The sequence below is a fragment of the Arabidopsis lyrata genome (assembly GCF_000004255.2).
Source record: "Arabidopsis lyrata subsp. lyrata unplaced genomic scaffold ARALYscaffold_2, whole genome shotgun sequence".
NCBI lineage: Eukaryota > Viridiplantae > Streptophyta > Magnoliopsida > Brassicales > Brassicaceae > Arabidopsis > Arabidopsis lyrata.
Window position 1 is genome coordinate 18,767,951 of NW_003302554.1, and position 22,934 is coordinate 18,790,884.

The 22,934-nt window shown below is 36.8% G+C and overlaps 5 protein-coding genes across 5 annotated transcripts; 1 reads left to right on the forward strand and 4 right to left on the reverse strand.

Annotated features, from left to right (window-relative positions):
• Window positions 1-194: 194 nt before the first annotated feature.
• On the reverse strand, window positions 195-5,133 carry LOC9325322 (probable leucine-rich repeat receptor-like protein kinase At5g49770). The gene is made up of 19 exons (XM_002889213.2): window positions 4,710-5,133; window positions 4,507-4,630; window positions 4,307-4,378; window positions 4,145-4,219; window positions 3,964-4,035; window positions 3,720-3,881; window positions 3,560-3,634; window positions 3,405-3,476; window positions 3,248-3,319; window positions 3,092-3,160; window positions 2,936-3,010; window positions 2,780-2,851; window positions 2,565-2,699; window positions 2,012-2,487; window positions 1,777-1,929; window positions 1,497-1,636; window positions 1,174-1,393; window positions 872-1,107; window positions 195-798 (listed from the first exon to the last, which is right to left on the reverse strand). The coding sequence occupies exons 1-19, from the start codon at window positions 4,816-4,818 to the stop codon at window positions 292-294; spliced, it is 2,916 nt and encodes a 971-aa protein (XP_002889259.1). The 5' UTR covers window positions 4,819-5,133; the 3' UTR covers window positions 195-291.
• Window positions 5,134-5,476: 343 nt separating this feature from the next.
• On the reverse strand, window positions 5,477-8,413 carry LOC9325323 (probable protein phosphatase 2C 18). Its single transcript, XM_021035945.1, has 5 exons — window positions 7,598-8,413; window positions 6,749-7,177; window positions 6,555-6,672; window positions 6,248-6,471; window positions 5,477-6,152 (listed from the first exon to the last, which is right to left on the reverse strand). Exons 1-5 carry the CDS (start codon window positions 7,850-7,852, stop codon window positions 5,673-5,675), a joined length of 1,506 nt encoding a protein of 501 aa, XP_020891604.1. The 5' UTR covers window positions 7,853-8,413; the 3' UTR covers window positions 5,477-5,672.
• A 2,259-nt stretch (window positions 8,414-10,672) lies between these two features.
• LOC9325324 (serine/threonine-protein kinase OSR1) lies at window positions 10,673-15,926 on the reverse strand. Its single transcript, XM_002889215.2, has 23 exons — window positions 15,592-15,926; window positions 15,420-15,473; window positions 15,126-15,306; window positions 14,782-15,036; window positions 14,439-14,563; window positions 14,290-14,334; window positions 14,115-14,196; window positions 13,975-14,043; window positions 13,714-13,884; window positions 13,544-13,609; window positions 13,360-13,428; window positions 13,186-13,281; window positions 12,974-13,041; window positions 12,626-12,856; window positions 12,290-12,402; window positions 12,098-12,192; window positions 11,956-12,000; window positions 11,710-11,829; window positions 11,568-11,616; window positions 11,400-11,464; window positions 11,248-11,309; window positions 11,119-11,170; window positions 10,673-11,006 (listed from the first exon to the last, which is right to left on the reverse strand). Exons 3-22 carry the CDS (start codon window positions 15,282-15,284, stop codon window positions 11,119-11,121), a joined length of 2,037 nt encoding a protein of 678 aa, XP_002889261.1. The 5' UTR covers window positions 15,285-15,306; window positions 15,420-15,473; window positions 15,592-15,926; the 3' UTR covers window positions 10,673-11,006.
• Window positions 15,927-16,230: 304 nt separating this feature from the next.
• On the reverse strand, window positions 16,231-19,696 carry LOC9325325 (ubiquitin receptor RAD23b). The gene is made up of 12 exons (XM_002889216.2): window positions 19,419-19,696; window positions 18,995-19,156; window positions 18,546-18,584; window positions 18,428-18,457; window positions 18,275-18,345; window positions 17,878-18,055; window positions 17,676-17,801; window positions 17,528-17,593; window positions 17,180-17,227; window positions 16,979-17,088; window positions 16,772-16,856; window positions 16,231-16,685 (listed from the first exon to the last, which is right to left on the reverse strand). The coding sequence occupies exons 1-12, from the start codon at window positions 19,482-19,484 to the stop codon at window positions 16,569-16,571; spliced, it is 1,098 nt and encodes a 365-aa protein (XP_002889262.1). The 5' UTR covers window positions 19,485-19,696; the 3' UTR covers window positions 16,231-16,568.
• Window positions 19,697-21,733: 2,037 nt separating this feature from the next.
• On the forward strand, window positions 21,734-22,879 carry LOC9325326. Its single transcript, XM_002887752.2, has 2 exons — window positions 21,734-22,056; window positions 22,378-22,879. Exon 2 carries the CDS (start codon window positions 22,416-22,418, stop codon window positions 22,695-22,697), a length of 282 nt encoding a protein of 93 aa, XP_002887798.1. The 5' UTR covers window positions 21,734-22,056; window positions 22,378-22,415; the 3' UTR covers window positions 22,698-22,879.
• The last annotated feature ends 55 nt before the right edge of the window (window positions 22,880-22,934 follow it).

Below are 22,934 nucleotides of genomic sequence, written 5' to 3' on the forward strand. Positions count from 1 at the left end.
TTCTCAGGTGGCTTTCCGTTTTGGGCTTTTACGGGCCTACTACTCTAGTTTATTTGGGCCCAACTACTCTAGTATATGGTGGTGGCATACCGTTTTTGGGCCTGAAAAGGCAAATGACGTCTGTCTATACGTGGACAGTTTTAATTCGATATACACAAGATTAATGATTACGCAAGTAGTATAAAAACTCTTTGTTTTGGTCAACTCAACTCTTTATATACCTTGACTTTTCATTCATGCAAAAAGTAACGACAAATAATCTCAGAGAAAATGTTCATAATTCTTAAATTATTACTTGGGCTCAATTTTGGTCGGAACAGAGTAGCCACCACTATAATCAAACGCTCCGCCTCCATCTCCGTCTCCTGCTTCTTTCTTCCTCAAACTACCTCCGTACAAAAGCTTCTCTCCAAAATCTGTAGCCGAAGACGACGCAGATGCAGAGGAGCTACTACTCGTCCCACTATTCTGGATGATAATCTCAATCTCCTTAACCACTTCGCTCATCGTTGGCCTCTCAGACGCCGTCTCATCTACGCATTTCAGGGCTAGTTCCATATACCGGCCGAGTTCTGGCAGAGCTCCGGCGTCTCTTAACGAACGATCCATCTTATCTCTCAGTCCGTAGAATTCATCGTCGCTCTTGTTCATTACAAGCTTGATCTCTCTAACAATGTACTTGCCTTTCTCTATCGGCTGTTTCGCGGTGATCAGCTCCATCATTACAACACCGAAGCTGTAAACATCACTCTTCTCTGTCAGTTTCTGTGTTGTGTAGTACTCCGGGTCCAAATATCCCTGCCATTGAATCATCAGAAACAAAAGTTCCTAAAACTGAAAGCAATGATTCGTTGATTTATCTAAAACTTACCAATGTGCCTTTGACTTGTGTTGAAACATGGCCTTTGGTGCAGTCTGAAACCAGCTTGGACAACCCAAAATCAGCAACCTTGGCTGTGAGATTCTCATCCAAAAGAATGTTGGTTGATTTCACGTCCCTGTGGATGATCGGAGGATCTGCAAGTTCATGGAGGTATGCGAGTCCTCTTGCCGATCCTAGAGCCACTCTCAGCCTTCTTTTCCAATCCAGCGTAATTCCGGATCGCCCTAACAACAATGCGTAAAGGTCAAGTTTTGTGTCTTATGATTTATTGAGCAGAGATTTTGCCGTACCGGTTAAGCTATCTTTTAGTGATCCGTTGGACATATACTCGTAGACTAGAATCTGCTCGCCTTGCTCGAAGCAAAACCCGACAAGTCCAACTAGGTTCTTGTGATGAACTCGAGAAAGCAACTCAATTTCTGTTTTGAACTCGAGCCCTCCTTGTGTTGATCCTTGTTGTGCTCTTTTGATCGCCACCATGTGCCCATCTTGAAGCATTCCTTTATACACCTACGGAGATTACAGAGATAAACAGAGGAGCGTTACTTGTCAAACCCTGAAAGTGAAGCCCTAGATAGTTTCAAAAGCATTGATCGATCTTTCAAAAATCCACCTTTCCATAACCTCCATAACCCAGCTCACTGCTCACAGAGAAATTGTTCGTGATCTTCTTGAGTTCTTCGTAGGAGAACCATCGTGCCCCTTTCAGCTGCGGCGCGCCACCGCTGTCTTTTCCACTCGATGCCCATGAAACTGAGTGAATCAAAAGACAATTGTAAAACCTTCTACTAAAAGATATTTTAGTCTTCTACTTTACAGCAAATCTACCATGTAAGTTAATGCATTTTTTTATCAGATGGACCTCAGAGATTCTGCTAGAACCTTGGACTTACCAAATGGTCTACTCAAACCGATAGCTTGCTCTGCTCGTCTCTTCTGCCAAATCGCATATATTCCTAGTGCAACAAGGCACAGGACCAAAGCACTGCAACCAGTTATTATCCCAGTGACCATCCGAGAGCTCAAGGAATGTCCGTTACCTTCAGCTGCCAAAAGTTATTAGATTGTTAGAGCCCAATGTCTTCAACTTGAAAGACAGGTGTATAAGCTTCTTATATGTACAGCTACCTGGGAAAGTGTAGGGAGATGCAATGAAGTAGTAAGGTCCAAACAAGGGAGGAGGTTTGTATGTTTGGTTACTCAAGTCAAATCCAATTCTCTGAACTTCAGTTCTGTTAAAATACTTGCCCATAGGTGGGAAAAGTGCCAACTGTATCTGAAGATAATCATCATTGTTGAAGAAAGGGTTTTGTAGAGAGACCGAGCCTGGAGTGAGTCCTAGTTTCACCCACAAGCTCATCTCCAGTGAATGGTATGTGTTCACATTGGACAGGTCTCTGAACATAGGCCCTCGAAAGTAGAGTGTGCCTTCATAAGGGTAGGCGCATTCACAGCTCTGAGGGCTGATCTTTTGGTCTAATGGACAAGACTTTCCGCCACAGTTAGCAAGACTGGTCGAGTATATTCGTTTGACTTGTTGCTGCTGAATCTGACAGTAGTTTGTGTTTGAGAGAGCTGTTGTACATACAGGGTTTCCGACGAGGCTGCAACAAGAGAGAGCTTATTTAATAGGTTGATATAGACAGGTTGAAGTAAATATAGGAAGAAAGAAGCTTTTTACATTAATGTATTGGTATATCCAGAGCTTAGTGTTACAGAGGAAATGTCGTTGTCTTGTAGATCAACAAGTTGGAGTTGTGGACCTACTGTGTCTCCCAAGCTCAGTGTTCCATTGAATGCGTTCTTTTTTAGTTTCCTGTGCAAGTCAAAATCAGCAGTTAGATGATGTCTAAAGCTGTAATCAAACTTCAGTAGAGACTAAATGCTGAAACTTACACTTGTTGAAGCTGTGGGAATCCAAAGATCTTATTAGGCAGTGGTCCTCTAAGAGCTCCATATTCCATCACCCTAAATCCAAAATAGGTAGAGTATGTATTTAGAGAGTTTCTCATGAGACAATGCGCAAGTTTACTGTAGCAGAGCAGCACTTACAGTGTGGTCAGTGAAGGTAAGGTTGAGAACCACAGAGGAGACTCTGATGGATCAAATGAGTTATTGCTGAGATCCCTGTGACAGACATCACACTTAATCAGAACACACAAACGCATAAATGTAGACAAAGACGTTCTCTGTAGCTGAGAAATTTACACGTAGTTCATTGACTTCATGTCTGACAAATCTGGTAATGAACCTACAAGCTTGTTGTGAGCTAAGTTCCTGAGAGGCAGAAACAAAGATGTATACATTCATAAGTGATGCCTAATATGATATATATACTTATATTACAACTCTGGCAACACTTACAGTTCAATGATGTTTGTGAGATTACTGAGATTTTCTGGAACTTTTCCGGTCAAAGTGTTTCTGTCAAGCCGACTGTTGCAAATACAAGAGAGTTAAATCTTTTTGAAGATAGGGAGGAAACATGAAACTAAGGAGAAAGAGATGATGTGTTACTCACAGAACCTCTAGTGTCTGAATGAGTCCTAAAGTGGAAGGTATGCTCCCTGTGAATCGATTTCCATCGAATAATCTGAGATTTGAAACAAATCTGTTGTGATGAGTTACCGTAAGGTTGACATACATTTAATATGATTAGAAGAGTATTTGACTTACACATGGATCAGTATCATCTCAGAGCTGAATAGTTTTGGTGGAATGGTGCCTGAGAGCTGATTTTTGTTGAAATGACTGCAGTTTTTATAACATTTGCATTCAGATGATAGATATAGTTGAAGCTGAAGAAAATTTCTGCAGAGAAAATAAAATTACTCACAAGTGTTTGGCTTTTAAAAGAAGATCAAGACCAGGACTTGAGCCTGATGAAATTGGAATGGGTCCTGTCAACTGATTATCCGCAAGATCCAACCAATAGACCTTGGTGAGATTTCCTAGAGACGCCGGAATTTTACCAGTGAAATTATTCGAGTTCAAGGCCCTGACAAAACATGGTGGAACATAAGTTGGTCTGAGGGTTTTAAGTACAAGATATTAGCATTTGCAAAATGCGAATTTCTTACAAGAAAGATAGATCTTTGAGATAGCCAAGCTCATTTGGGATGCTACCAGTGAAGCCACAGCCAGCAAGAATACTGAAAAGACCAAAACAACTGTTTAGATACGTATGTACACAAACACAAGGAAGAGAAAGGAGGTATAATTGTTAAAAGGAAAGGATGTCTGCGCGGGAGAGATTCTTACAGGATATTGAGCTTTTGCAGGTCTCCTAACCGGGAAGTAAGAGAACCTGTGAGTCCTCGATTAAACGAAAGATCCCTGAAACAACACCAAGTCGCCAATACAGGTTAGAAGAAACAAAATGAGATGTTCCTCTCATCGATGATAATATCAAAAGAGACTGACAAGGATCTTAGTTCAGCTAGTTCTCCAATATCTCCACTAAGCCTTCCTTTGAGACCCATTGTTGACAAACCCCTAAACACAAAATACTTGTTTGCTCAGTACGTTACCAAAATAAGTAAGAGAAGTGCTCTAATATTTTATTTTTATTTTTCACACATATATACATGCATAAAAACGAGTGAATGATAAGGAACACTCACAAAGCAGTGATTCTGGAGTTATTGCATGAGACACCTTCCCAAGGAGTTCCACAAGGATCATCAGAACCTCCCCAACTAGGTGGCGTATTGTCCCATTGATCCATCAAAGAACGCAGAGCCGCCGCTAATAAAAAGCAACAAAACAAGTAAATTACAATCATTTCCACGAACGGATTCAACACAAGGGAAAAGTCGTCACATACCATCACGAGGGTCAGTCACTGATGAAATTATTGAGAAGACAGTGAACGAGTAAGCGAAACCGATCAAGAGCAACCGCGATATAGCGGTTACAGTGTTGGAAGCCACCATATTGTTCCTCAAGAGACATGAGTTCTTGAGGAGGTTTGATATTTAAGTGAAGTCTTGGACTAAAGTAGCTTCCTTATGAGACAAGATTCATAATTGTCTCATCAAGAAAAATGTGTTCTGAGAAGTGTGCCAATAGGAACACGAGTGACACCAAGAAAAGTTGGTTTCAATCAATTTTCCTTCTCTTCGAAGTCAATTTAACGGTTCAAGTGTCTCTTTTTCAAAGCACTTTAGTTATTAAAAAACACTTGGGTGTTACAACATCTCCAAATAATTAGTAGAAAATAATTTCAAATAGCCACTACGAAATTAATCATGTAAACTTAGGTTACCCTTAAGCTCTGTTTTCTAATCAAAGCAACCTTCTTTGATCATTATGCTGAGAATCACAAGACAGTGGAACCCATCAAAAAGTGCCCAAAAACCCAACCATCTCCAAAACCAAAAATAAATAATTAAAACGTAAAAGCCACTTCTTTCAATTTTCAAGAAACTACATTTGTCTAACATGTAGTAATATCTAGAATTTATTAAATTATAGAAACAGAGAGTATCCAAGAATACAGATCCAATTCGTCAACAATTATCCTTTGCCAATTACATTTACCCCCAAAAAGTTGTTAATTCTAAATTATATGTTGTCTTATAGTGAATGATGTTTGTCTACAACAAACGTGACCAATGTCTCACATGTCTTCTGAAAGACTAATTGAAACAAAAGATTATATATCTGCAAATAACTTCCAAGAAAAGAAAAAAAAAAAAAAAAGAGTTGGATATGAAACAAAAGAACATCGTGATATCCATTGTGTATTTGTGGGCTTTAACTTAGAATCACACAAGTCAAAAAAAAGTCACAACCATTTTCTCCAACTAGTTGATCTAAGCTCACCAGATAAGAACCTTGGAATGCTCAATAGACTGTTAACCCTTGTCAATCCTTCCAAAGCAGACCACTCTTCATCATCCTGTGCAACCGAGATACATTCCGCAAGTGTCATTGTCATCATCTTCGACTCAATCCCGCAACTTGCAGGGATTTTCTCGTCTTTAACGGGGACAATCTCATCCTCCTCCTTGCTTGTACTGTTACTGACACTCTCTATGGACTCTTCTTTGTGTGAATGCTTCATTACATTGCTTGAAACTTCCATGGCTACTGATGAATCTTGTAGAAAGAGGCAGACTACAGTACAGTCATCGTTCTTGGAAGTTGGGTACTTGATTCTCCATGATCGAACCGCTGTGTCCACTAGAGCTCGAGCCGCTGTGTTTCGACTAGGAGCTGAAGCAACAATATCAACAGCTTCTTTATTCGACAACACATCCCATACCTTTAATACAATTCAGAAACACAACATTTTTCAGCTCCAAAGATTCGGAAAAAGTTTGCATTTTTAGTGGCAAGTAACTGAAGGTTTTAGTTTACCCCGTCGCTAGCAAGAATAATGAATTGGTCTCGTTCCGTTAGGCGGCGGTAGTTGATATCTGGAACAGAGATTAATCCGTAATCTTTGAGACAAAAATCTCCAAAAGCTCGAGCCATTGCTAAACCAGGTGAATCGCTGTTTGGTAACCATACACGAGCTACCTCAGGCTCGTCTTGCAATGCAAAGACTCTTCCTTTACATTTCTGGATTCTCGCTGATTCACCTGACAGTACATAGAAAGAGAAAGTTGAGAAACTTTTGCCTCTGGCTTCTCAGAGTTTAAGATCAAGTTTTGTGATGAAGTACCTGGCAAATCTGGTTTTAAGTCCACAGTTAATTGTACAGCGAGCAAAGCATTGTCTTCATCTCTCGTGGCAAGAACGGCTCTCGAGTCACCAATATTTCCAACCACCAAATCCTCACCCTAAAAGAACAATCACAGAAATTAGTATACAATCGATGAATGGTCTTTTGATTAAAAGCAGATCTAAGCTGAGAACCTGCTTGATCAAAGTGACTGAAGTTGTTCCACTGCAGAAGCAATCAATAGTTGGATGCATCTTCAGCTCTTTATCTATCTGCTGACAAGACTTAAGCAACGCTTGTTTAAGAGGCAGATACATCTCCGGAAGTTCATCGTTGTTCTCATTTGGATTTAACTCACACCATTGCTCATCCATAGTAGTAACAGACTCAGTTTTCTGCACTTCTTCAGACTCAGTTGTCTGCATTTCCTCTTCCTCTGTACATTTGATCAGAAAACCATTCGCACCAACTAAGCTGCTTTGGTCTGACTCTGAGGCCGTTTTCAACTGGGTTGAGAGTGTGAAGGGCAATGTATCTCGGACTTTCTTAGCAACCATATGACCAAATGGTCCATGTCCATCGAATACACCACAAAACACTGTATCGTCTCTGGAACAAAAGTTCTGGAAATTGAAGTAGTTTTCATAAATTAGAAATTTGTCTTGATATGTCAATGAAACACTAAAAGAAGTAAGCAGAAGTAGAATCTAAGAGTCAAGTAACTAGTGGTCCCTGAAGAAACAGTCAAAGACTCAAGACAGCACAAGAACAACAGAAATGGCAAAACACTAAGCTTTGTAATGGTCCCAGAAAAGTGATAATAGTCATGCATCATTCCAAGTTTCTCTCTCTTTCTAAGCACTAGCAACAAATCAATCACGTTCTGAAGATCCATTGATCTGTAACAAGACACATATCCAATCAAATCAAGTATCTTTCATCACACATTGAACAACACTTGTTCACCAAAATCCTGAAATTCCAAATGGGTTGCAAAAAGCTGAGTGAAAGATGAATTTTTAGAAAGATATAAGAAAACAAACCTCAAAGACGAGCATGGCGTCTTGGTTAGTTCCTTTCTTGCCTTGCTGTGTGTAAAGACATGCAATCTTACTTGAACCATTCGAAACCAAACGACCCAAAACCTGTGGAATCCCTTCGATATCGCCGCCGCCCTTTAAATCTCTAGGCCGCCGCCATCTTCCGGAGCCTAATCTCTCATCCGCCGTAGTGGCGGTGGTGCTTGTTTCTCCAGGTTCCTTCCCAGTAGTCCTATCTACTGAGTAACACAGACCCATTTTGAAAATCTTCCGAAGAAAGAGCTCAAAGCTTTAAAAAAAAAAGTTCAAATTTTTGAAATCGCCGATCGAAGAAATCCACGATATTTCCGGGGGTTTTTGTCGGCGAAGAAACGAGAAAAACGAAAACCAGAAAAGAGCTTAAAAAGGCTCAAAAACCGAAACTTGGCATCTAGAAAATCCACACTACTTTAGCTTTTAGTTTTAGCTTTAGCTTTAGGAAAACTGCTATTTTCTCGGGCAAAAAGACTCGTACTTTCGCATATTGCAAGGATTAAAAGGAAAAAAAAAAAAAAAGAGAAAGAAAACAGAACATCACAATCTGTTTAAATCAGATTCTTGTGAACTGATTTAGGATTATTGGAAACAGCGACGATAATACTTGCAAACCCACAAAGACCAACGGTTACTACTAACTCCACTTCTGCGTATAGAGAATTTGAACCAAAAAAAAAGTTGAAATTTTGTGTGATGCATAGATAGAACAAATGAGAGAGAGAGAGAGACGAAATGATCAGACAAAGGTCATAGTTTGGTTCCGCACGTGAGATCTTTCATTTGAGTTTTTTTTTCCTTTTCTTTTCTGAATAATAATAATTGTGGGAAAATTTGGTTCTTGGCTGCATCGTATCCATTCACCAGAAATTAACCCAATTACGCGTTGCCACGTGTCAGAATTGTCGTCTGTCTTTGTGTAATGGTTCGAATTTGATTGTTAATTAATGGTTAGTTAATAGTAACAATTGATCAGTCACACGGTCCTTTTCGACCTTTATTAAACCTAAATTCTGATTTCTGAAGCCACCCAAGTTTTGCAAAAAATATATTAACTCTGTTTGTCTTTCGTCCAATAAATCTATATTAGTATTTTTTCAATTATTTTGGTGACGGATGGGTAAAAATGTTTACGAGTTATTTAGATATCTGACCCGTTTATAAATTTTAGTCATAAAAAATTTGTTGGGTCGGGTTAAATTTAACTCAACTCATACACCGGATATTATATATTTAATAATTTAGATATTTAAAAGATTTGATTAACATTTAGAATTATGATTCTCCTACCATCTTTGTTTGATTTGTTTTTAACTGTTTTGAATCATCGTATAATACATAAAGTAAAAAAAAAATCAATTTTTTCTGCATATACTGTGATTCGAAATTTTAAAAACAGACATATATTATCCAATTGATGAAAATGTGTGTTCAACGTTCTACATCGATTAAAATATTTAGACAATGATTCAAGATCATATCATAAATAAGATCAACATTAATAAAATAAATAAGTTTTTTTGGCGGGATGGGTTTGGCGGAACGGGTTTTTGAATCAACAATAATAAAAATATTAAAATATCATTAATCCGCCGCTTCAATACGGATTAAATCCTTAATTTTTTTTAATACGACCAATATTAGACATATTAAATCAGTCTTATTTAGAAAAGATTATATAAACCCAAAAATTGTCTCGTGGTATAATGTTACTTAATAACAATTGTAAACTATAAAATATAAATATCGTAGAAAATGATACAATTTGCAAACTTTTATATATAATAAATAATTGTTAAATTTTAAAAATTACTACTTTTTTAGAAAACAAATCACAGATGGGTTAAGAAGTTACAGGACGGGTTATATTTCAGAACAACGTTATATGGTGGACGAGTTTGAATCAATATTTATAAAATTTTAAAATATCATTAACATGCCGTTTTAATACATATTAAATCTTCAGTTTATTAAAATATAAATGTCTTAGAGAATGATATGATTTGTAAACTTTTATGTATAATAAATAATTATTAAATTCTAAAATAAAAACAAATTACGGAACCGGTTAAAAAATTACGGAACGGCTTATATTTTGGAACGGATTTATATGGCGGGCGAATTTGAATCAATATTTATAAATATCATTAACATGCCGTTTTAATACGGGTTAAATCCCTAGTTAATAATTGTCTCGTGGACTCGTGGTATATTGTTACTTAATAACAATTGTAAACTATAATATAAATAAATATTTTATAAAGAGATACAATTTACAAAATATTTTTGGGGCTTTTACAAAAATGCCCCTTTTTCAATGCTCTTTTTCAAAAATGCCCCTTCTTTATAACTTTATAAAAAATGTTCTTAAAAATATAAGATTTACCCAAATATGTATGTAACATTATTAAAACATATACAAACTACATTTGTATGTATCTAAAATCTTATAAATACTTTATAAATACCTTATAAATGCATTTTAAATACCTTTAAAAACCTTTAAAATATCTTGTAAAACCTTTGAAAAACCTTAAAAATCCTTTAAAATAACTTGTAAAACCTTTAAAAACACTTTATAAAACCTTATAAATACTTGGATCGAGTCTTCAAGTAGTAGTTACAATCCATAAGTACCTTATAAACCTAATAAAACTTTATAAAAATTTCAGATTTAAAAAGGGGCATTTTTGAAAATGGACATCTAAAAGGGGCATTTTTGAAAAGGGGCACACCAAAAGGGGCATTTTTAACAATTTCCCAATATTTTTATACTAGTTTTATATAGATATATATATATATATCTGCTAGTTTAATCTATAACACAAAAATATAAATAAAGATGTACACATTTGAGCATTTGAAAGAAAAGCAATTATGACCGTAATAGAATTCACGGATTGTGTGCTGGCCAATGCGACACGACGACAAGTTTTAGTTGTCCCACTGAGTTGTTGAGAGAGAAATGCATTCATTCACACGCATCCAAAAACACATAATACATAGTATTTGTTTATCAAGATGCTAAGTTTTTTAATCACCATCTTACGAAAATGTTTCTCAATAACCCTTTTTGTATCATCAATATTACACAAATCATATTATGTAACCATGGTTGTAAATAGCTACCATGGTACATAACACATATTCCTTAAACAAACCTATATAAAAAAAAATACTAGAAAAAAACAAGATAACACAGAATGATAGTAGGGACTAGGGAGTGATGTATTTTATGAATCAAATTACAAAACATCTGAAAGCAAATCTTACCTTCACTAGATGTATTATCTTATTAAAATAGTACTTATTGTTGACGATGAAATCAAACTTCTTATACTTAGCCACATATCTTCTGAGGTTTCTTAGGAAATCAAACCTGGAATTTGATCAGGCAAGTGATGAGTTTTAGTGATCATTAATTTGACACATATTAGTTGAATTGAATAGATTGCATAAAAGAACGATTGTGTTTAGCTACTCATACTTACTTAGGCGTGTTCGGTTTTGTATTTCTGAAGCTCTTCTTCTGCACAAATGAGCCTATGACCACACACAAAAACAAGTAAGAATGATGGATTTTGATCTAAACTACACAAATAGATGGTTTCGATAGTTACCTCCATTGCAAGTCGGTTATGTCGTGGAGCAGTTCTTTCTCTCTTTCGTGTGCTGCTTCAAGCTGTGATTCAACAGAAGAACAGTTCCATTAAGCTCCACTGTCTGAAGCAATGTGATTCAATACATTTTTTTCTTGCAAACAATTGCATACCATGGATTTCTCAGTTGGAGGCACAGTAGGTTGTTGTACGCTTCCTTGTTCAACTGCACGTCCATCTACATCAGAGAAATAAAGGAACTTTAAATCCCGTGGAAAGAAAAAATGTAATCAGAAGGAAAAACTGAGACAGAAAAAGAGTGAAAGTTGCATGAAATAAACCTGTCAGCTCTCTGTTGGTGAGTACTTTCATCATATGCAGAATGTTATCCTGTTTTTAGGAAAATTTAAATTACGCAATGAACGTTCTTATTGGTAATAGATATAAAGAAAGGAAGTAGCGTATAAGAAGCAAAAGCCATACCCTTTCCAAAATATTAGTTTGCAGAACTGGATAGACCAGCGGATAAACATATGAGCTGGTTAGGTTTGGTAATGTGACATCAGAGTGAGGTAGAGGAGCAGAAGAATGTTGGCAGAGCACCTACATAACCGCAAGTAAAAATGTTATTTTGTTTTCTTTAAGAAACCTTGAGATGAATAGTTGTGGTAATAGACATTTGATTCTTCGTCTGCAGCTGATTAGGCTGAACTCAAAACAATTACAAACCTGCATGCTGTGACTCTTTTGCAGTATTGGAGAGGGAGCCACCACCTGATAAAGAGAAAGCGAATACAAAGGAAAACCTCACAAACGTGATTGAAACAAGAAACCTCTTTTTTCCTCTTAAAACCAAAAAAACAAAAGTTACCTTCTCGATGTCGAGATTTTCAGAAGTTACTTTAAAACGCCCTCTTTGCTGCACAACTGGTGGCTTTGATTTGTCATCAGATTCATCTAGGCTTGCTGATACCGAGACAAATTTATTTAATCAGAAATGCATTCATCCACAGGGATGTTTATAATGAATTTCAAGTATAAAGAAATTTCTGTAAATCCTTACATGCTGCTTTGGGTGGTTTAACAGCCAGCTCCGTTGGTACTTCATCTCCTCCCACTGTAGGATGTGCCCCATTGCAGTTTGACCCGTTTTGAAGATGATCTTGAGTTTTATCACTGGGAATCCACAGGTTGATTTAAAATTCAATGTCGCATGCAGAGTATATGTGTGGTCAGTGGATATGAGCTTTGAAGTCAAGTTTGCGTCTAGTATTTTATTTTTAAAAACGACCTTCAAGTTTTTAAAGACTTTCAGAGGCAGGTATTGGATATATAATAAGACTGGAAATCTGAACCAAAAAAAGACTCTTAAAATAGCAGTACATGTTAAAGGACTAACCTCTCTCCTTTATTGGGAATACCATTTCTATCTGCCAAAGCAGAGTTCCCTGCTAGAATCTCTGTTGGTTGATTGGTTGGGATTGATGTGGAATCCGTTGGTTTCCCATTGATTGCATGATTACTACCAACAGTTGTATTGTTTAAAGATAGATCCTCATGACGGGGGGAGGAATATACGTAGCTATCATAACTGGGGCTGGCAAGACTTGAATCATCATCAGATTTATCCCTGACCAACCAAAATATTATTTGTTCAGTATATTCATCTCTAGCAGTTCCAGATAAGTAGATAACGATATGAAAATTCCAAATAGACAAATCACAGAGTTAAAATTAGGAGATAAACCTCGCGATACTTAGACTTCGGTGAATCAGGGGTTGGAGATACTTATTTGTTATTTGACCAACATCCTCCTGCAGAGATGGTTATAACGAATTTAAACCTCGACTAAATAACAAACGAAGATGAGAACAAGGAAACATTTCTGATACTGGATATTTCCAGAACATCTAGCAATATGTTCTCTAGAAGTTGAAAAAGATTCTACAATAGGACACCTGAGTCTCCGATTGTGTATCCTGTGAATCTAGAGCCTGCAACGAAGTTGTACTTCCCGATAAACTGTCCGAAAAACCACAGTCCATGTCCTGGATCTGATGGAAATAAGAGAATCATTATATGAAGCACTGTCTTCAGTTGACAACTTTTTATTGGGTCAGAGGAGAACATACCAATGAAGCCTGGGCTTTCATATCATCGAGATTGAAATTCCACCCGCTGATACCTCTCTTATATTCATTCTGCATGGTACTATGACAAGCGTTTAAAGGCTAAATACTTTGAAACTAGAAACCAAAAGCCAGAGACTCAAAACAAAGATAAATAGAGCTAAAACTGGAAACTGGAAACACAAACCTGGGACAATTCTTCCTTTTCTCCATCTGCCATTTTCTCTTGTGCAAGCATATCTTCTTCCTTTTTCTGCATGCAGAAAGAATATCCCCATCAGTTTTCCCCATAAGATGCTGATTGATAACATTCAACATTATAGCTTCTGGCTATCTACTTAGTTTTACAGATCTAACCTTTATTGCCTGAACACGATTAACAAGATCTGGTAACCCATCCAGAAGTTTTCGTGCAATATAGTCGCTTGATCTTGCTTGCTTGAAAAAGGAATGCTTTAACAACTTTTTTGCAGAGGGGCGTTTGGAAGGGTCTTTAACTAGACAACTGGCGATCATCTGCTTGAAAGACTGAAAATACCAGGAAGAGAGGCAAAAATTGAGATGACAATAAGCCAAACATTCTGAACAGAATATAAAGTTTTAAAACCAAGAGAATACCCTGGAAAACTTCTTATCTCTTTCGTAATCCAGGCCTGGTGGTGCATTTTGCAACGTCATAAGCAGAACCTGAAAACATATTTGGTTTAGATTGAAGCAGAGATTTTGGAGCTGAAATCCAGATATAACAGGCTATGAACCTTCATTGGTGGATATTTAGAGAAAGGAGCGTGACCATGAGCAAGCTCTAGCCCAGTTATACCAAACGACCAAATATCAGCCCTGAAGTAGATGCTCCAAATAAGATATACTATATATTCTTCCAGTAAACATAAGCAAATAGAATGATATAACTTTGAATAAGGCTAAACTAACTTGAAGTCATAACCATGTAGCTGCTCCATGACTTCAGGTGCCATCCTGAGAAAATAAGAAACAGTAGGTCATGCACATGAGAACTAAACTCAAACAATGATAAAAAAAAAATATGAGAAGAAGAAGGTGTTGGGGCACCTAGCACTTACCAGCAAGGTGTTCCAACAAATGTGTTCCTTGTTCGTTGCCTATCACCTGAATCAAAGAGACATGCAGATACACCAAAGTCTCCCAACTTGACTGCACCTCGAGCACCAAGCAAAATATTCCCCGCCTGAAATGAAAACATGAAAATATAATCACAAGGAAGGATATTCAAATATGGTCCCAATACGTTTGTTTATCAAGCCATCAGGATATGAGTTAAAGAAGTTAAGGTCACAGAGTCATTTGATGATAAACACAATTTACAACCACAAGATTAAAACGTAACATAAGCCAAAAGAATTGGCAACTGAAGAGAGATCCAGAAAGAAAGGTTGAATAACTGACTTTGACATCGCGATGAATGTGGCCATGCTGATGGAGATAGTCTAATCCCTTCAAAGCTTCACGCAATATAGTAGCTATAATAGCTTCTTCAAAACCATCAGGATATGCAGCTTTTAGGATGTGAAGACAAGAACCACCAGACATGTATGGCATGATGACCCACAAATTGTGATCACTAACAAAGGAACAATGTGACTTCAAGACATTGGGATGATCAACAAGCATCATCGTCTGCGCTTCACGAGAGATGTTGTTCTGCCCCCAAAACAAAAACGTAAGCAGCTTAGTGGACAATGCAAAGAAAGAAAATCCCAGATTGATTCAGAGAGCAAGAGGATAATCACCAGATCGCAGTTATCGCGTTCAAAATCAAGAATCTTAATAGCAACGACTTCATCGAACGGAATGCACAAAGCACGATGCACTAGAGCACTAACACCTTGCCCGATAACCTCGTAGAGAGAGTAATGCTCTGGCCCAATCGGATACTTCTTCTTCTCCATTGTCGAGATCCTTTTGGTTTCACTAAAATCAATTCAAAACAAACAAAAAGCTCAATATCCAAATCCCTCCTACAGCAACAAAATTGGAGGAAACGCTTTAGAAATCAAGTGTTTTGGGGGAGAATCAAAGATTACCTGGAATTGAGAGGCGAAAACAAAAACGCAGCTGGTTCCAGTACTGGAGTAAATCTACAGAATAATTTCAAAAAAAAAGGGAAACAAATAAGATTCATAAAAACCTAAATCTCGTCGCAATAAACTATTCGCGTAACGATGGGAAACGAAATTAAAAAAAAAATTGTCGTACCGGGAAAATTACGACACCCATGTAAAATAATCAGGAAACAAAAATTAATGAGAAGAGTGAGAGATAAGGAAAGAGAGAGATATCGTGCTGATGAAGATATTGAACGAACGATGATGATCTTATTATTATTACGTTTTTTCTCCCTACTTTCTATCAAAATTTTCTCGGGAAACAATATTGAAAAGAAAACGAGAGAGAGAGAGAGAGAGAGGGAATGAGAAAGAGAGAGTCACAATCGGATCGCCGCTCAAATGGGCTGTGTTAAATTTGGAATCCCGCCACTTTAGGTCTCTTTCTGCTTTTTTGCCCTTTTCTCCTTTCTTCCCTTCAAATTTCCTTTTTTTTTTTTTTTTTAACTGACCGTCTACGTCTCATTAATTGTTTAACCTAGAATGGATAAGGAAAAGCTATTATATTTAATTAATTAATTTTCCTGATGAAATAACCAAATCCGGTTTACTAACTTAACCAATGCAAGAAAATTCTAAATCAAATTTTTGAATTTCTACCAAACCAACCGGTAGAAACCAGATGAAACAGCACATTTTGAACACTTTTGCTGGTAAAGAATTTGAGAAATTCGGAAAACTATACCAGTGAAGCCATCGGTTTTCCTGAACCAAATAAAACCGGTCGACATCGGAAAATCCGTGAACTGCCATTAATCACAACATCATAGGAACATGTTGGTTAGGATAAATATCTATTACACTTTTATGTTTATCCCTCAAGAATTATGTGATCACACTTTTGTATCTCTCTGCTGCTTTTACACATAAAATATCTATCACAAACGCAACAACCGCACCAATCGCGACGCAAACGGAGAAAACAAAATTCCAGGAAAAAAAAAATTCTAAGTCACAGAGAGAGGGAGAGACTAGAGAGATCAAATCCCACACATTAATTCTCGGAAGATAAGTAAACGTAAGAAAAGAGCCAAAACTTTTTCGAAGAAGAGAGAATGTTTTCTGAACTCAGTCTTCAAAATCTCCTGAGTTCTCCAATAGATAGTTAGCTGCCAATTCTTCGTTACGGTCACATGCGAGGAAGGCTTCTATTACTAAGGCTTTATCAAATCCCATTGCCTCGAGCTGTTAGATAGGCCAGGGAACTGCGTTAAGAAGGATTGCAAAGAAAAGAGTATGGAAACTGAGTGTTACTATTAATGGTGTTTTACCCGTTGAATCGCCTCTTGCTCTGCTGGGGTAACGTTAATGGCATGTGGCATTTCTTGCTCGGGTTGATCCAACATGTCCGCATCCCTGATGGGTTATAATTTTAAACTTTCTGAATCAAATTATTTCGTTTAATGAAATATCGATAAGAAGCATATAAATACATCTGACAGAACCTTAGATTACGATAAACAGATTGGAGGACTCACCCGTCAGATCCCTCATAGGGCTCGTTTACTAACTGAAGAAACTCTGCCTGGTTTTCTTGAATTAGCCTCAGAAGTTGAGGGTTTTGCTTTCCAAGTTCCTGAAGCATGGGCTGGTAACAAAAGCAGCGGTTCCAACACAAGAGGCTTAAGAATCAGTGAGAAGTTACTGGACCAGTATAACGAAAATTAGACAAGTCTTACCTGAAGAATTTGAGGGTTGGAGTGGACCATGGTGCGTAATTGTTGGAACTAATACAATAGCAAATACAAGAGACTGAGCATATGGAGTAAATTTACAAAAGTTGGAACAAACAGTCAAAGCATGTTAACATCATCTCGGTTAATCATCCCCTGCTAGAATGGTTATAACAGACAAACAATCTCCGCATAAGTTGATGAAATGTGGTTCTAACCAATCTAGATGCCTTTTTCATATTCACAATCATTCACCCGCTATCATGATTCATGAATGATGAAGAGAGATCCAAATGGTTATAAGATAAGAACTTCGAAAGTTATGCGAGATGCAGATAAAGTTAGAATAGCAACCTGGTCATTGTTTCTAAGAAATTCAAGTGTCCCGAGATCACCAGAGCCAGCAGCAGCAACTGTTTCCTGGGAAAATCAAACTACAGAGTGAGATGGTAACTAAATATACCTTTCAATTCTTTTGGATACACAATTAATACTAAAATACCTGAGGAAATAAATCCAAAGGAGATGAGTTAGGTCCTCCAGATGCAGGTGCGACAGGGGCTGCACCGGATCCGGCCATCTGAGCCCCAGGTACTGCCACAGCTACTTCAGCAGTTTCAGGAATTCCCTAAAAGAAGAAAACATTTGTCAATAATTTCATCCTTTGAACTTTTAGGGAATAATGTTACAGAGAGAGCCCATACAGAGTACAGATAATCCACTGCTCTCTCAGGGTTGTTATAAGCTGCACGAAGTGCACGAGTAACTGTTTCTTTGTCCCAACTTCCGCCTCCCATTTCCATTATCTGTTGGACCATTTGTTCAAGACTACTGCCACTAACCAATGTTGACGCAGCTTGTCCATAGGTGTCAGTCTGTGCCCTGACACATACCATTTAATTGTGAAGACTATAGTGTGTCAGTGAATTCAGAACAGATAAGGTTTATAACATATACTAGAGGTCAAACATGGAAACTTTGGAAAACCATAAAAGGAGCAGTAGGCAAGACCCACAAACGAAAAAATGAAAACATAGACAATAGAAGAGAGAGGGAAAAAAAAAACTCTTAAGAAGCTCATTTTTCAATAATAAAACTTACGCAGGTTGTTCTTGAGCAGTAATAGGTGAAGCAGGCACAGCTATAGACTGGGTTGTAGATGGTGTTTCAGGCTGTTTTTCCAAGACGAGAACAACCAGTATAACAAGCTACTCATAGCATATTTCCACATGTAAAGACATGCAAGAAAGTTACCTTAGTCGAAGATGTGGTGGCGGAAGCGGGCTGTGAAACAAAAGAAAGAAGGCTTTTAAACTAAGAATCATCAGACTAAGCCAGTGATGTAAAAAAATATAAGAAATAAATAAACTACCTGAACCGAAGACTGACCAGCAGAACCTGCAGTTTTGCTCTACAATTCATCAATAACCAAAGGCAAAGACAATGTTAGTGCTATCACAAGCTAAACAATGTTTCATAGCAAGGGAACAATGATGAAAGAGACATCTAGCAACATGTGCCTAAAGACACTTATTCACCAGCTTTTATCCTTGTCTAAAGGATCCTCGAGCAAGAGTTTCCACTGATTACAATTCTTCTCTTACAATAAATTGTTAACGAATTAACTACTTCAATAAGGTGCTTATCAATTTAAAACAGTGGCTGGTGGAAATTAACTGGATACCCAGTCCCAGTTTGCTTAGAACACATAATGTTAAATTCTATAAAATTTGCAACAAAAGGTAAATAAGAAGGCTGACGACTTATTGAAGATAAAAGAAAATACAATCAGTGCAGTAGCCACCAAATATGAACAGTTACCTTGCTAAGCATAACGACGAGAAAGCCTTCCTCGGTAACCTTGTTCTCGACCAGGCTAGTTTCATCTTTCAAAACTTTTCCATTGTGAATCAACAATTGTTGGCCACATGGATAATTGTTTTTTCCTTGTGAATCTTCTATATTCTTCTTCACCGCCATTATCTTTAAAAAAAAAAAAAGCACATCATGCCCAGATTTAAATGGTTTGAAGACCAATTTGACCAAACCAGATTGGATTCGCGAGTCATCATTTTAGCAGTTAACAAAGCTAATAAACACTTAGAGAATGAAATTTTTTGATCACCGAACATTCAAAATTGTGGATCTGAGGCTCTTCTAGGTTATTATTCTTACTTTATTCTACTCTCTTATGCAAAATTACGCAAACGCCTGGACGAAGAAAGTAGAAAAGACGAGAACTAACCGTATCGGAGGGTAGAACCCTAATTTCAAAATGACTGCCCTTGAGAGTTTTAACGGTGAGCTTCATATCGTCGGAAAATGTGAAATCGACGGCGGAGAGAGGGCACAGAGAGAGAGGCAGACCTAAAAAAAGCTCCAATCAAGAGATCGAGGCCGACGCTAGAGAAAAGCCGACCGTAGTTAAAACTTACAACAGTCTCTCTCTCTCTCTCTCTCTATCAACCGAGCGTTTTGGATTTTAAACGCGGCAACAGATCTCCATGTGTAATCCACGTGACACATGCCCTCACAAATTTATCTCTAATTTTCCTTTTCTAATTCTCTTGTGTGAAATACATCTCTAGTTTTCCTTTCTTTTTTTATTAACAATTTCGTAATCCTCCCACCTTAAAAACATTATTTACAATTTTTTAAAATTAATTTAAATTCAAATGATTAAATAATTATAAATATTTAGTATGGATTTTTAGAAAGAAGTAATTGGTTAGATGATTAAATAATTACTTCTAAAATTAAAAAAGAAGTAAATATCTACCGCCATTCTTTACTGTTTTATACTCCCTCCGTTTCGTTTTAGTTGTCATTTAAGGTTTTCTCACACAAATTAAGAAAAGTATTAAATTTTATGTTTTACCCTTTATTAATATATTTTATAAAAAAATTCATTGGCCGAAACATTAAAACAGTAGAGATAAAACTGGAATTTTCACCAAGCATTAGCCAAAGATATCTTACTTGCTTCTAAAGATTTCTAGAAAATTTATCACAACTAACCCATCTATTTTATAAATTAAATAGATATTTTTATTTTGGTTGTGTAAATTAAATAGATATGGAATCTATGTAACTAATTTTAATTTAATTAGATTAAATCGAAATTATGGTATTTTCATACTTATAGCTTACCAAAGAAGTTTAATTTTCAAATTATAAAGATTTCTTGAATATAATTTTTAGAATTATTCAACAAGATGATAAATATTTATTAAATTTTGTGAATCATAAAAAATATTAATTAATTTTTAATCATTATATTTCACCTTTCAATCTCTCATCTACCACATAAGATACATATTATATTATTCCTATGTCCAAACTCTATTTTGTTGTATGACTAAATAATATTCCCATTATAGCTGTCAAAGCGAGTTGATTCGTCCCATTAAGCCCACTTTGCGATAGGCAAAATATATTTTGACCTGTAGTTAGTCGGTCCGCACGACCCGCGGGTAGCATATATGAAACACAAACCCATCCCGCGAATGATGCTGATTTGCGGGGTTGTTCGTAGATTTTGTTTAACTAATTTTAAAGTAACCAACATTTAAAATACTACTAAAATAAATAAATAAAAATTTAGAGAAAATAATTTTATATATCATTATATTTATAAATATTATAATTTCATTTATTAAAAGTTTTAAAATTACCACATGTTGAAATAAATTATATTTTTATCAATAAATACTAACAAGCGGACGAAAACCGATTAAAACCGATGATCCACTGCGAAGCAATCCATGTGGCCCACTTATTTGCGGGTTTAATATATTTTCTCAAATCTGCCCTATAGTGAGATGATTTGGGCTCGACCTGCGGTTTTTGACCTATTTTGACTTCTCTAATTCCCATGAATCGTCTAACTTTAGAATTCTAAAACATAAAATTCCATTTTGTAAATCATAATTAATATGATGGGTTTAACTATAAACAATTTAACATTTTCTCTACAATTCGTTATTATGAATATTTATAAGTACACTACACGATTCGCTCTACCGGAAACAAGCACAATATTAAAATCAACGTATGTAAACTAATATTTTCCCGCGGTGGACCGCGGGTCCGATCCTATTTTATTTACATAAGCGAGTCAAAAATATTTATATTACCATAGGCCTGTCAAGCAAGGTCCAGTGGGCCATGATATGCATGGCTTAAACTCAAAACTCGCGGCCTGGGAAGAGGATCAGAGCATAGAGAGTCCAGCAATGGCCCATCTGGTCACAATTGTATTTTAACAACAACAAGAAGAGGAATCGAGAACCATATTAATAGCACAATAAGGCCCTATGTTAGTGGGCTGCTCCCTTTTAATAGTCTGATTAGTAGGAGTAAGTAACAATTAAGTTTTGTTGTCGGTATTTAGCAATCAATTTTATTAGGATATAGTAATACTTGGACATTTAAATGAATAGAGAGTCATGTAATGTCGGTCGAAGACTTAAAAGCCAGCTAGAATAATACTAACAACTCCACACCACATGGGGACATTTATAAAAGTCACACAAGCAAGTAAAGTAATAAGTGGAAAATAACTGAATTCCAGACCAACCCAACACGCAATTAATTCTCTCTCTCTTTTTTTTTTTTTGTGAAATCAATATTTTCCCTAAATATCCGGTTTATGTAACGGACTGTGTTCTTTTGAGAAAACCCGCGTTTACCGGCGAATCGGCTCTTACTCTTTAGCCGGAGACGAGATCTACAATTTGGCGACTCTGCCTAAGATATAGCAATTTCTGGGAGCTGCAGGAAGAAATTTATTTGGTCGACGGAGCTGGAATCAGCTATTCATCCTTCTTCTCCAGATCCCTCCCTAGTCGTTTCTTTTAGCAGCTCCTTCTCTCTCACCCGAGGTTCGTTATCTCTTTCCCTGATTCGATCTGTTTCCTTTATTTGTTGGCCTCATGTTTTGAGTTTTCCTCGATTGGATCGTCGAATTCGTTTTACTTTCGATAAATGGTCCATGAATGTCTTAAAATTCCTAACCTCGTCGACGACACACAGATCAAAGCATCGTTTTTTTTATGTCCCGCATAGTGGCTTCAAGGAAGATTGTTTTCAAATTTGGCAATGTTACAAGTTTTATAAATGATTTTGACAATTTGCATCCAACAACCCATTCTTATCTCCTCTCTGCTTTTGGTTTTCATATGAATTCAATGTGTCATTTTCAGGTAGGTGTTAACCTAGAAAGGACGGTCTTTTAGAAGCTATGGTTCTTGATGGGATTGTCTCATCACCATTACGGAGGCCACATGCTCTAAAGAAGCAATGGGATGACTTGGGTAGCTGCTCTACTGTTGTTCAGAGGCATCGCTTCCTTTTGACCGCTATGCTTCTTTTGGCATTCCTCTGCACCATTTATATCTACTTTGCTGTCACACTAGGCGCTAGGCACTTGTCCTGTTCTGGGATGACTGGCAAAGACAAGGCAATGTGTCAACTGGGACACGTCCAAGCCACTTTCTCCAAAGGAAAACTGAAATTCTTGTAGACTGTCAGCCTAAGCTGAACATTTGTTTTCATTTGTCTCTCTATTGCAATGTCTTTCTGTGTGACGGCCTAGAGAATCTACTCTTACCTTATTCTACTTGGATTATGTCCCAAGATTCACAATTATTGTACAAATATGAATCTTCTGTAATCGAATATATATATGCTAAAAGTTTTTGAGAATAGTTTTTTATTTGACATCATCAAATGTTGGATTATAATGAAGAGTTTGTCATCA